Source organism: Diorhabda sublineata, chromosome 6 (assembly GCF_026230105.1).
Source record: "Diorhabda sublineata isolate icDioSubl1.1 chromosome 6, icDioSubl1.1, whole genome shotgun sequence".
Taxonomy (NCBI): domain Eukaryota; kingdom Metazoa; phylum Arthropoda; class Insecta; order Coleoptera; family Chrysomelidae; genus Diorhabda; species Diorhabda sublineata.
The window spans coordinates 33,300,786-33,314,325 of record NC_079479.1 but is presented as its reverse complement, the minus strand read 5'-3'; the positions used below and the strand labels follow the sequence as shown (position 1 = coordinate 33,314,325).

Sequence of the window (13,540 nt, the reverse complement as noted above, 5' to 3'; positions counted from 1 at the left end):
CTATATAAACGAAAACTTTAATTAAAATCTAATACGTAATTAGTAGAAAAGTTACAAGTCACTCGCTTATCAAAACTTAACTTTTCTGCAATAATACAAACATACATTTTGCGCAAGGAATGATAATTTCAGATATTATCATCAAAATTATATAAAATTTGTTATTCATTCTTTCTAAATCTACAAATTCATTGCATACTTTCTCAAGGGAAAGAAAAATCATATTTTTCATAGTTAATAACCTTATAAAAAGATTATATAACAAGTTTTGTCACAAATTTACAAGAATCAATATTCGATAATAGTCGTAGATATAATTTGACTCGATTCATGTAATACAACGCGCATAAGGTAACATATGATTAACGTTGCCAGACTTTCAAGTATGGATATCGAGAAATAGGTTATGTTTGTACGCTTTGTACAATTTTCGTGTGTTTGTGGAATTGACAAAATGCACAGTGATGAAATAAAAGACGTTTTAGAGTTAAATATTTTATTGTAAAACAAAATGTTACAAATAAACATAGGTGAAGTATAATGCTCTTTGACAAAGCGAAAAAATATAATTTTCATCTAACGTTGTAAATATAAATTAGAGAGTAAACAATAACAACAGAAAAAATGGCAACATAGCTGAATCTATAACGTAATTTACAATTTTACATGATCTTTTACAAATACTAGCCTTGTTGCCACTTTATCTCAAAAAATATTACTACTTTGAAAGTCAGTATTGTATTCAAAAGGCACTCCTATAATTTAAGTCTTATACAGGTGGGGGTTAGAAACTAGAAAACACGGTCAATCTACAGAAGGTACATTATATATTATTTGGGGAAAAAATTAATCGACCGACATCTCGGTAGATTATTCACACATTTATATAAGTAGATAATAATTCAATTTTTCATGTATACATATATATAATATCTATATCTACAATTACGGAAGAACAATGTTCAAATATTGTCCAGAAATGACTATTTTCTTGTGTATTTATCCCACACTACTTACCCTCTATTTCAAAATCTACCCTGTGCCGAGGGCTGGTGAAACATTTTTCATTGGAAATAAGTTCGTAAATCCATAAATTGATTTATTCTAAGTAACTTATTCTATGAAGTTTTTTCTGCAAGTCAATACTTTTCGAGTAATTTTCAGGTGAGAAAAACACGTTTCCGAACGATTGTTCGCGAGTAATTGGCGAAATATACATTTAATCGAACAATTTGTAGATAATAAGATTATAGTTTATATAAAAAAAATGCTTATTTATGATATTTGCAGACCCAATACAAACGGAATTATTGTTTGTTAAAAGTTGATTGGCATTTTCAAACGCCAAAATGAAAAGTTTCTATGCAAAATAACTAAAAACCAATGCATTTTTCGTGGAAAACTTATGAGACTTTTTTAAAGTACTTTGACAACCTTTATTTTTATTTATTACAGAAGTTCCTAGCATCAAAACTAAACGAGTTATGTAGAGAATAATTTCTATTTTTTCGTTGGAAAAAAATCGTTGCCACTTTACAATTCACTTTCTTTATGTCCTTCTAATATGTTCTTAGTGTTTAAGTAGATTAAAATACTTATTTTTGGGAAAAATTGAGCTTGAAGTGAGAAAATCATTTACGTAATTTAGAGAAAAATCGCATTTTCTTCAAAATAACTCAAAAACTGTTAATGGTACGTAAAATTTTGTATACTACAAAAAGTTTTATTTTCTGAAAATTTTGGCGTTTAATTTTTTTTTATATGGTCAAAATTGAATTAGATATGGCCGTTTAAAGTTTACGTGAGTTTGCGCAGAGTACCTTTAAACATGAACCTTTTCAAAAATCTAAAAAAAAAAATAATTTATATGACCTTATAGCTCTAAAAACCACCTACAAAATGCTTTTTGTTAAGAATTGATTGCTTAAAAACTAAGCGAGTTATGGGGAAAAACCAAAAGCACATTTTTGTAGAAACTAGAACATGCATATTTGTATATTGATGAATAGTTTTTTGTACGACGTTAATTTGAGGTATTTACAGATAATTACACGCTAAAAATTAGTATTTTATGAATTTTTTCGAATGGGGGGAAGTTTTCACCCCTAATAAATAAAAATCAACCCCCGGCATAAGCTTAACTTTAAAAGAGAGAGTACATAGAACCTAAATCCAAATTTTGATGCAAATCGATATTATTTAATCATTTAAATAATTGTTTAATAACATGATAATTATTTTTTAATAATAATTATTATAAGGGGTGGTTGTTAAGGACCGAAAGTGGTTATAAATTATAATATAAGATAAATACACTTTTTCCAGTCATTCACTGGACAAGTAAGACTCATAAGCGCTTTTTGGTGCAGGGTAAAATATTATAAAATTTAAGCTCTTTTCGAGACGCCTCGTATATACTACGCTAACAAATTACCTTTTGGCTAGTGACTAGAATGCATCTTTATGAAAACTAAGATTTTTATTAGTTAACCAAACTGTTAGTTACCTAAAAACTAAGTTAGTAATTTTTAGTTATTATTGTGATAATATCAAGAAAATATGACTTTTACTTAAATTCTAATGATATACGTAAAATTTTATATTTTTTTCTCTGAAAAGGTAACGCTTTTCTTTGGCGGAAATATTAAAAATTGTGCTCAAATCATTACAGAATCCAACGTATTAGTTACTCACAAATCCAACTAAAACTCATTCCATCATAAAATTAAAAAAAAAATCTACACCTCTACTTTCATTAAGAACCACTAATTGACATACTTGTTAAGATGTAGAAGTTATTAGGAATAAACAAATATATAAATAAAACAGCGCTTCTAATCAAAATTATTAAAACAACTCTGCCATGCCCCTTGGTACGTTCCTTATAACGAAAAATTACACAAAGAACTTCGAATTACAATGATAAGTTGCTTGTGAAGTATCAGAATAGATTATAAAACTATCCCAATACACTAGCAAACGATCTGTACCTGGATGATTACAATAAATGTCTAAATTATTTCAAGTAGTGCTTATGGACCCACCTTGTAGATAAGCCACTGAATGTACGACTATGACAATAATCAAATTAATATATTTGTATGCAACAGAGTACGGTAATAAAGGATATACAAAAAAATGGATTTTTTGTGTGTATAAATGTATTTCAAGTTTTGTACATCTAACAAATGATAAAATGTTTCGATTTTCTAGGTTATGTTTAAGGTGTTACTGTTTTTTTACACTTATTTCCTTAAATATCGTTTTGGAATAGTTTTCGATGGAATAATATCATAAAAGGCTTTTGTACTTTGGTAAAATTAGATTGTATAATATGATAATTATGAGATTTGATTGTTTCTAGGTATTATTTGTTGCAAAACTATACAAAACGTATATCAATTGACTACTCGATGTATAATGTGCATTTTATTTCATTTTAGTGTTTTATTCTACCAGAGCTCTCTAAAGTAACTTCGGATAAAGTTGGATTCATCGCTTTTTAACTGTTTTTTCAAATATTTCAACTGTTTTTTGATAATTTCTAAAACTATACTTGTAGTATATTGAAAGGAGCTCCAGTACAAGCTTATTGATGAATATGAAAGTTTAAAATTACAACTAGGTTCAAATTCTCTGTAAATATGAATAGTGAATTGAAAATTTTAAGTAAACAGAAACAATGAAGACACACAATAGTAGTTCAGCGGATCGTCATTAACCATAGACATAATATAACTAGACTGGGTATCGATAAAAGTCGCGTTCCAAAATTATAATGACACACAAAGAAGGTTTCAGTATAGTTATTTCTATCAAATGTTATAGATGTTTTCTCTAACTTCTATTTATCTATTCTTTCATCTCATTTTACCAGTAGAACAGAGGTAGTTACTTTCTTGGCACACCTTTTCAATACAGAAAGTGCACGAATAACGTATGTCTATGTCATTACTATGTCTATGTTATTGTCGCCAAACGTCATTTTAGGGAAGACGGTCGAAATAATAACATAGGCGTTCAGATATATTTTCCAGAGGGTTAAATTATGTCTTTTTGCTGTGGAAATTTTGGTAATTTTTCGTAATTTGAAGATTCTTTGAATATGATGGTGTAAATTATAACGTGTTGGATTTTTTATGAAAAATTTGGCAGTTGATACACACATTACGTCAATAGTGTTATAACTTTGATTAAAGTGATATGATTGTACTGGAAAACAAAATGGAAGAAAATTTCGTTCATATGAACGAAATAAATTCAAAAGAATGTTATTTATATGTGATGTACTGAAAATTCAATTCTATGTTTTGAAACTGTTCTTAACTAAAAGATTAATTGAGAACAATCATAATTATTTTAATCAAATGATTGATAATTGAGGCACCACATATGGTAGCTTATTACATTTACACGAGATAGATTAAAGGTTTCTTCTGCTATATTTTTTCTACGTAGTTTCCTGGGAAGGTACCAAAAGCTCCTGTTCTTTCACTAGAACCGACGTACCAACCGTCGTCGCATTTTTCTAAAACGTAAACCGTATCTCCTTCATTCAGTTCTAATTCGTCATCGTTTTGAGGTTTGTACTTATATAAAGCTCGATATCTACAACAAAAATTTTCATCTATCAAATTTTTCGTGGAGACAAAAAAAATGACGATAGGATTAAAGTTATGGAAGTGGTAAGCGCTGGTGAGGCATATAAAATGTTTTTATAAGGGTAAAATGAATTGAAAATGTGAATGGTTGCAATAATGCTGTATGAATGGTTGCCTACCAAATAGGCTCGGTTACCAGGCGTTGATTTAAAAGTAAAAAAAGGAGCGACAGATATTTAATTAGTTGACAAGGATGGCTAATGCATATGGCGGACGGCAATATCCGTTTTACCATAGGCGTGCTGTATAAACATTATTTTGTATATAAAAAATAAAAAAAAAACAGTGAAAGTTGAAATAACTATGCGAAAAAATGGAAAGAATTCTAATACCATATGAATTACAGTTATGTTTTAAAATAAAATTCAATCTACTTACGGTGTTGGTTCACTTGGAGTTTCTATATGGAGCGCTTGACTGAGTAAGGAATTTTTGTTGGTATTCAAATTTCCATACGAACTGTTGCTAAGAACTTGAACCGGTTTAGCGTGATAGCTAGAGCTTAATTGTGTTCCCGATAACGAAGGAGTATAGCTGTGAGAACCCATCGATTCCTTACCGCCTAAAGAACCATTATGTAGAAGAGAATGGGCCGCTGGAGACGCTACTGGTTTCGTATTGGAAGGAGGTGGCGTTTGAGGGTCGATCAGAACCTCAACGTAGTTAGCAGGGAAGATACCTGTAAAATAAAGTTATAAGACTATTAGTTGTTGAATTTTACATTGGAATCAACGTTTTTTTTTTAATTTATAATATAAGAAAATTAATTTTTCCACCGACTGCCGCTTTGCCCGAAAAAGTAGTAAAACATCTGAGAAAACTGACGTCGAAATGATTTTGTACGATTGTATATTCCTTTGTATGCTTTTGATGATTCCAAAAGAAACGAAAAGCGTTTTTATAGTACAAATATTGTTATTAATTTGTTTTGGGGGACGTTATCTGTTAAGGCATCATGTATAATTTCCAAAAACCCAAATATTTTCAGCTTGATAAAACTCACCTTTCCTTCCACCAATTTTACCTTCAAACCAATTATCATCTATTTTTCTCGTTATCACTACCAGTTCACCTTTTGCAAGTGACAGTTCCAAGTGGGTTTGAGCGACGAAATTATATTTAGCTCGGGCTTGTCCTTCGTGTGCCTTTCGAAGAGTAGATTTCGCCTTTAAACCTTCAAATGGTATAATCTAGAAAAAATTAATTACCATTATTATTAATTTAATATTTTTATCATTGTTGTAACATTGAGAATTGCCCTTTGGTCATGTGGGACTTATACGACGATGATGATTATGATAATGATGAAAGCTCAATAAAATTTTTAATCGATAAAAAAGTGGAGGATTAAACTTTGTCAATAGAACGTAAAAACGTATACCTACAAATGAATTCTATTCACAAATACAACAAAATACTTAGTTATGCTCACTGGAAATCTCAAAGTTAACTGTGGGGCTGTGCTAGTGAAAATCAAAGATTTCAAAACAAAGTAAGTGGACGCACCTTGGTACATTCAAACCAGTAGCTTCCATAAGGATCTGAATATAGATACTGTTGACCAAACTAAGACGAAAACTAACCTTCCTTGCTCTGTGATACATCTAACCAGAAAGGAGTACATAGTTAAGAAAATGATCTGGAAGTCTGGAAGATCTAACTTAACTCATGAAAGTTTAAACTCTATAGTTTAACCATGACAGAATGGAAAATCATCCAAACGCCTTAATACAACCACTATTTCAATCAAACAACACTAGGAGACTAAAAAAGAAGTTGGGAATAATCCACCAATAGATGGAATCTTATCACTCCAATCATCACTTTTTGACTGCTGTAGTAATCGAAAGGAAGTTTGTATTTGCAAGGATAAATCTAGTAACGAAATTACGGTCAAATCAGCTGGAATTATATTTTTACTTACTTCTACATAATTAGCTGGAAAAAGTCCAACCATGGCGTTCAGTTCACCTTCATACCAATTCTTGTCGATTTGTCTTCTGAGATAAATGACGTCACCTTTTCGGAAAGTTAGTTCTCTAGACGACTGACCGACGAAATTGTAAAGGGCTCTAGCGCAAATACGAGGATCTGGAAACGAAATTTTTGTTTATAGAACATATTGTGATCGATAGATTTCATTGAGGTGGTTTATGGTCTATTCCACTGCAATATTTTTAAATCTATATTAAGTTCTTCATTATTCTTATGCACTCTATCAACTTTGACAATTTGAGTGACTGTCCATGAATATAAACCATATAAATGAAATAAAAACCATTAAAAAAGTTAAATTTCTTTTTTAACTACCAATTCTTAAATGGTCGACCTTTGGAATCTGCTCCTAAGTCTTCTATTATGAACAACTGGTGGACAAAAATAATTTTTTTTTTAAATGATAACCTTGAAGACTTACCTGGAGATCGAGGTCTTTGTTTCAACGAAGGGCTAAGATCGTCGAAGTCGTCGTATCTATTTAGGGATATTGGAGATTTTTGGGAGGGAATAAAATTGTCTGTGTGTCGTCTGGAATTCATGTCTTGAAGTTCCTGTCGAAAGATTTGTTATTAATAATATTTGGAAAATAACACAAAAAAAGTTGAAGCAAGTATTTTTTTTATTATCTGATAATTTAAGTTGTGGCAGATTGACATTCGAATAAAATATAAATCGACAAATATAAATTAAAATATTTTGTTACGTGAAGTGATTCATTACATACCATTTTCGAATTATTATCAACACAGCGTTAGCTTTCTCTGCTTCGGTTTGTTATTCCAAAGCATTCAGCCGCCACACCCGCCAAATTTAAAACCTATTTACGATAACTTACTTGAAGTGACTTGCTAACCTGCAGATATTTCTTCCGCCTCTCTTCTTGATAGATTTTCTTCATGGCCTCTGCTTGTCGATGCGCCAGCTCGTCTTCGCTTACGTATTCTTTGATTTCTTGACGAACGGGCGTCTTGTAATGGATCGTTACTTCGTTTTCCACATATTTCCTTGGCGATTCTGTAAGAATCAAACACATTTTTATAATCACAATATTAATTGCGCACAATATTTTTGATTTTCTCAGTTAAATTTCCTCAAACCGGGCCTGGCATAAATCGAGAAGGTCGCGCGAGCTTCCTGTTCAAGTAAATAGATAGGAAATTACACTACAAGCAATTAATTTGTGAAAGTATCGTCTTTAGTTACTAATGATAATGAGACAATGAACTAATAATAAATTAGTAAACAATACATTGAACGTGATGAATGAAAAAATATGCAGAGCTGTCAAACTCAATTTTGTAGAGGGCCGTATATTAAATTTTGAATTCTTAGGTGGGCCAGATTGAAAATAAAAAAAAAAAATGAAGAACTGAATTATTATAACATATATAAACATCCATAGACTTGAGAGCCGGAATATTTGAAACATCCGTAGAGGAAACCAAGTCTATAAGCTCTAAAAAACATGATTTTTCTTTTTGTGACACATTGAGATCGCGGGCTTTATTGATAATGGGGCCGGAAACGGCCCGCGGGCCTTAACTTTGACATGAGTGTCTTAGAACATAAACTCCTTAATCAACAAGTTAACGACGTAAAAATCTAATTTGATTATCTATAAAATCTCTTCACACTCCTGGTATTATATAATAGATGAAGGTATGTTTACTACTATAACACTTCCGACGTTTCGATAACCAAATTTTCGTCTTCAGACATCGTCAGACAATTAATAGTGAATGTTGTTGGTGTAGGATATTATAAAATTAACAGATATGAAATAAATACTTTTTTTAGCGCATACTTAATCTGATTGGACACTTTTAGTTATCTTCGTGTTTGATTTGTCATCAGAATACTAATGGAGTACTTTGTATACATATTAATGAGGTTATTATGTAGGTTAACAATGTTAACTTAAAACTTAAAATATTTCTATTTGTATCACATTTATTTAATGGTTTTTTCTGTAGTCTGTTTGGATAATATAAGTTTCTTTTGATCTTCGAGGGAAAGATACGGGGCTGTCTAAGAAAATAACGAGTGGAGACATAGATATAACTCGGTTATGCTTCGGGTATAATGACGCGCAGGCCAAAAATTCAACTTTTGGCCTTTACAGTGAGTAAATATTGAATCTTATCTTAACAATTTGTCTAGGTCAGCATTTTAATATTTAATTTTCAGAATCAGTGAATCATTTGAAAGTATAGATCGACAACAACAAATAAAACCGGTCGAACTAAATCGAATATTACCGAGAAAATAATGAACGTGAATATTTTTTCATCTTTGTATTTAATTTTACTGAAATTATCTTCGCTTGTTATATTAAGTACAACATCTATTTGTAGTACGTACGTACTTTCTAGCGAGGTATGAAATAAAAATATTCGTAATACATCCGGTACTAAACGGGTAATTTAAACAGAAAAAATATGACCACAGCTGGCAATAGTAAATGAATTTTTAGTCCTCTGCAACAACTGAATTCATATGGTAATGTTTACATAAAACTACCTCCTACTTTTGAAGCCGAAATGCGCGGAAAGTAACTTTATTTTATTCATGTAAAGATTCATAATCCCCAAAAATAGTTATTAATTTCTAGACTAAATAGTTTTTGAATTATATCTTTGACAAATCAATAATCATAATCGACATTAGGAAGATGTAAATTGTTTATACCAAAATTGCAAAGTAAATCTCAAAGTAGTAGTTAATCTGTGTATATATCGCTTATGTTAATCAGAAAATGAAGCAACGAAAGCGATTTTTGGTACACTGTTGACGTCAATCTCAAATAATAGCGGATAGTCCGTCTTTTGAACCAAGAACAGAGAAATCATGCTGTTCCTAAAATCCATTGTAGAAACTAAAGTATTCTGAACATACTAGCTGACCCGGCGAACTCTGTTCCGCCTTAAAGGCAATAAATAAGCAGATTTTCGAATTTATTGAGTTAATTTTTTTATTATATCCGCTCCTAGTTCCTCTCCAACTTAACCGATTTAAATGGTCAAAAACTCAAAAGAAAGAAGGTGTTTCAGCGAGTGTTCTTACACCAAAACGAACTCTGTAACTATATTAGAACCTGAGATATAGATCTTTGAATGTAGAAAAATTGCCAAAAACCTACAAAAATCCAAAGTCCGCGCCTAGCTCCTCTCCAACTCAACCGATTTAAGTGTTCAAAAACTCAAAAGAAAGAAGGTGTTTCAGCGAGTGTTCTTAAACCAAATCGAACTCTGTAGCTATATTAGAACCTGAGATATAGATCTTTGAATGTAGAAAAATTGCCAAAAACCTACAAAAATCCCCAACTCCACATTGAATGTCCGCGCCTAGCTACTGTCCAACTCAACCGATTTAAGTGTTCAAAAACTCAAAAGAAAGAAGGTGTTTCAGTGAGTGTTCTTAAACCAAAACAAACTCTGTAGCTATATTAGAACCTGAGATATAGATCTTTGAATGTAGAAAAATTGCCAAAAATCTACAAAAATCCATAACTCCACATTGAATGTCCGCGCCTAACTCCTCTCCAACTAAACCGATTTAAGAGTTCAAAAACTCAAAAGAAAGAAGGTGTTTCAGCGAGTGTTCTTAAACCAAAACCAACTCTGTAGCTATATTAAAACCTGAGATATAGATCTTTGAATGTAGAAAAATTGCCAAAAATCTACAAAAATCCATAACTCCACATTGAATGTCCGCGCCTAGCTCCTCTCCAACTCAACCGATTTAAGAGTTCAAAGACTCAAAAGAAAGAAGGTGTTTCAGCGAGTGTTCTTACACCAAAACGAACTCTGTAACTATATTAGAACCTGAGATATAGATCTTTGAATGTAGAAAAATTGCCAAAAATCCATAACTCCACATTGAATGTCCGCGCCTAGCTCCTCTCCAACTCAACCGATTTAAGAGTTCAAAGACTCAAAAGAAAGAAGGTGTTTCAGCGAGTGTTCTTACACCAAAACGAACTCTGTAACTATATTAGAACCTGAGATATAGATCTTTGAATGTAGAAAAATTGCCAAAAATCTACAAAAATCCATAACTCCACATTGAATGTCCGCGCCTAGCTCCTCTCCAACTCAACCGATTTAAGAGTTCAAAGACTCAAAAGAAAGAAGGTGTTTCAGCGAGTGTTCTTACACCAAAACGAACTCTGTAACTATATTAGAACCTGAGATATAGATCTTTGAATGTAGAAAAATTGCCAAAAACTTACAAAAATCCATAACTCCACATTGAATGTCCGCGCCTAACTCCTCTCCAACTCAACCGATTTAAGAGTTCAAAAACTCAAAAGAAAGAAGGTGTTTCAGCGAGTGTTCTTAAACCAAAACAAACTCTGTAGCTATATTAAAACCTGAGATATAGATCTTTGAATGTAGAAAAATTGCCAAAAACTTACAAAAATCCATAACTCCACATTGAATGTCCGCGCCTAGCTCCTCTCCAACTAAACCGATTTAAGAGTTCAAAAACTCAAAAGAAAGAAGGTGTTTCAGCGAGTGTTCTTAAATCAAAACGAACTCTGTAGCTATATTAGAACCTGAAATATTGAGGATAGAACGTGTGTATGTGAAAAACTCCCATAAGTAATGTACAGGGGGAAATCGCATTTGAGTATAACTTGAGAATGGTGAAAATTATATGAAATCCGACGGTTGATGGCTGATCTGTGCATCAATACCTTTCATTGAAAAAAAAATGAAGCAAATCGGTTGGGTAGAACGCCTGAACGGACTCGGAATAGAAATCATCAATTTTTTTACGTGCAAAGTGTCAGTTGAAATTGACTGGTCTTATATTTTTTTCGATTTCTACTCAAATGAATTAATTTTAATAGCAAAACTCGGGTCAAAAACACGTCATATGTAACAAAAACTGTGCCTTTAATGGAGGTTCAACAGCCTTGATTGAATTTGAATATGAAGCAGTGATTTATTATACAATTTTTGAACAAAAACGTACCTTTTAAAAATCTAATAGCGTTTCTAACCATCATTTTCCTTTCAACTTTCCATCAACACACTTTTATTACCAATTCACACACATTTTCTTTAACGCAAACTTTTCTTTTATAAAATATAATTGATCGAACGAACAACCATTGACTATGACCGACGAAGAAAGTATCATAGTTTTAAGTTTCCCCATTTACAAATGAAAGAAATGTCTATAAAAGTGTCACGTACTTTTTCTTTAAATGCCCAGCGTCGTCAGCTGCTCATTTTAAACTATTCGTGACTGTGCACACTACGCCAACAGCAACATTAATAAAACGAGGAACATTTAAATATGTAATCTTATGAAATCAACCGCATAGTACAAGGAGAAATGACAAGCAAAACAAAACGCTTAGTGAAAATATCAAAATAAATAAAAAAATACTCGGTATAAGTGATGTTTTCTTATTAATTACACACACAACAGAGTTGTCTTAAAATACTGGCTATTTATAAAGTTTCAATTTGATATTGACAGACACACACAGTTATGATACAGCCTGTTAATCAATTTAAAGCTTTCTGGTAAATCATATTTTTTGTTTTGTTGTGACGCGATGTATAATTCTTCATAGGCGAAACAGGTAAACTCCAAGTTGATTCCGCAAACTTCCACCGACTAGCCTTGCGATTTATTTATGGTCAACGCAAAGGCCAGACGTATGGAATCATCTGTATACGCGGGATATAAGTCATCCTTTCCTTTGTATTTTCCTTTTATGATTGTTGCCTCATTCATATTATTCATCACCTATTTCACAGTCAGTCTTGTTCCATTGCACAGTCGAGGTTGATTGATGTTACGTAGCATGATAACAACTGATCCTACTTTTAACTGCAAATTGTGAGGTGGTAATCCAGGCAATTTCTACGTCATCTTGGGTCATAACGATCTCGACTGATTTGAAGGAAAGCAACTGTTCCGGAAGAAAATTCTGAATGGTCGCATTGAGATCCTTGACTACATCATTTTGGGTCTGTGGGTAATGTCATGAATCAGATCGAGGTGTCCACTGCGACTTTGTTATTTCCAATGTCTAACAACTGCTTTGCAAACACATTTGCAGTTTCATATTGTTGCAAAATACTTTCATGTTAACAGTAAAGTGTCACGATAACAAAAGATCAACAAAAAAACAGCACATAACTTGAAATGACACTACCATAAATGATCATCGAAGTAAAAAAGTTCTCGCGCACACTTTGTCTGAGGTATCGATCGACATATTAGTTGATTGTCAAATGTCAAATGTCAAATGGTGGGGTTCAGAAATCTAAGTTCGGAAGGAAATCATACTACTTATTTTAATCACTTCGTAATGTATGATTGAACGGTACGTAAAATTCCGTCCTGCACTTCAGTGACGGCTTTTTTGCATGGAGTTTATCAAAATAGTGATATTGGAATAAGAAACCAGTATTCAATTGTTTGACAGTGCTATTGTTGTTTTTATATTCGTTGTAACTTCTAGAATTCTTTGTTAACCAACAGCTGAGGTACTCGAACGGTTTGGTTTGGAAATTATGGATTAAACGTCACCAATAATCATTTATTATTTTACATATAGATACAAAATAATTTTATGTGTACTCTAACTATGAGGTTACTATCATCTGTCACTGGATTTTATCAATTACCCAAAAAATTTGGCCAGTAATTTGTTTGAGGGCTTAAAAATAAGTATTAACACTGAAAGTAATAAAAATAAAATGTACAACAGAAGATTTAAGATAGTTCCGTTTAACTATTTCTTATATATATGTTAAAAAGTTTTTATAAATTAAAGAAAATACAGTCGATGTCATGTTTATGTTTGTATAAAACAAAAAGGAAAGTTAACATATTTTGCTGAAGGCTAAATCCAC

At 31.8% G+C, this 13,540-nt stretch overlaps 1 protein-coding gene across 16 annotated transcripts in view; it reads right to left on the bottom strand.

Moving 5' to 3' along the window:
• Positions 1 to 479: 479 nt before the first annotated feature.
• The window catches only part of LOC130444871 (uncharacterized), a 103,490-nt gene continuing 90,429 nt past the window's right edge, over positions 480 to 13,540 (bottom strand). For 13 of the 16 annotated variants that reach the window (XM_056780196.1, XM_056780197.1, XM_056780195.1 and 10 more), the window contains 6 exons: positions 7,495 to 7,673; positions 7,078 to 7,210; positions 6,586 to 6,752; positions 5,665 to 5,851; positions 5,040 to 5,340; positions 480 to 4,608 (listed from right to left, as the gene is read on the bottom strand). In XM_056780196.1, the coding sequence (XP_056636174.1) occupies positions 4,440 to 4,608; positions 5,040 to 5,340; positions 5,665 to 5,851; positions 6,586 to 6,752; positions 7,078 to 7,210; positions 7,495 to 7,673 (1,136 nt within the window). In that variant the 3' untranslated portion in view covers positions 480 to 4,439. The remainder of the gene's footprint in view (positions 4,609 to 5,039; positions 5,341 to 5,664; positions 5,852 to 6,585; positions 6,753 to 7,077; positions 7,211 to 7,494; positions 7,674 to 13,540) is intronic. The other 3 variants (XM_056780198.1, XM_056780203.1, XM_056780206.1) reach the window with 1 other exon arrangement.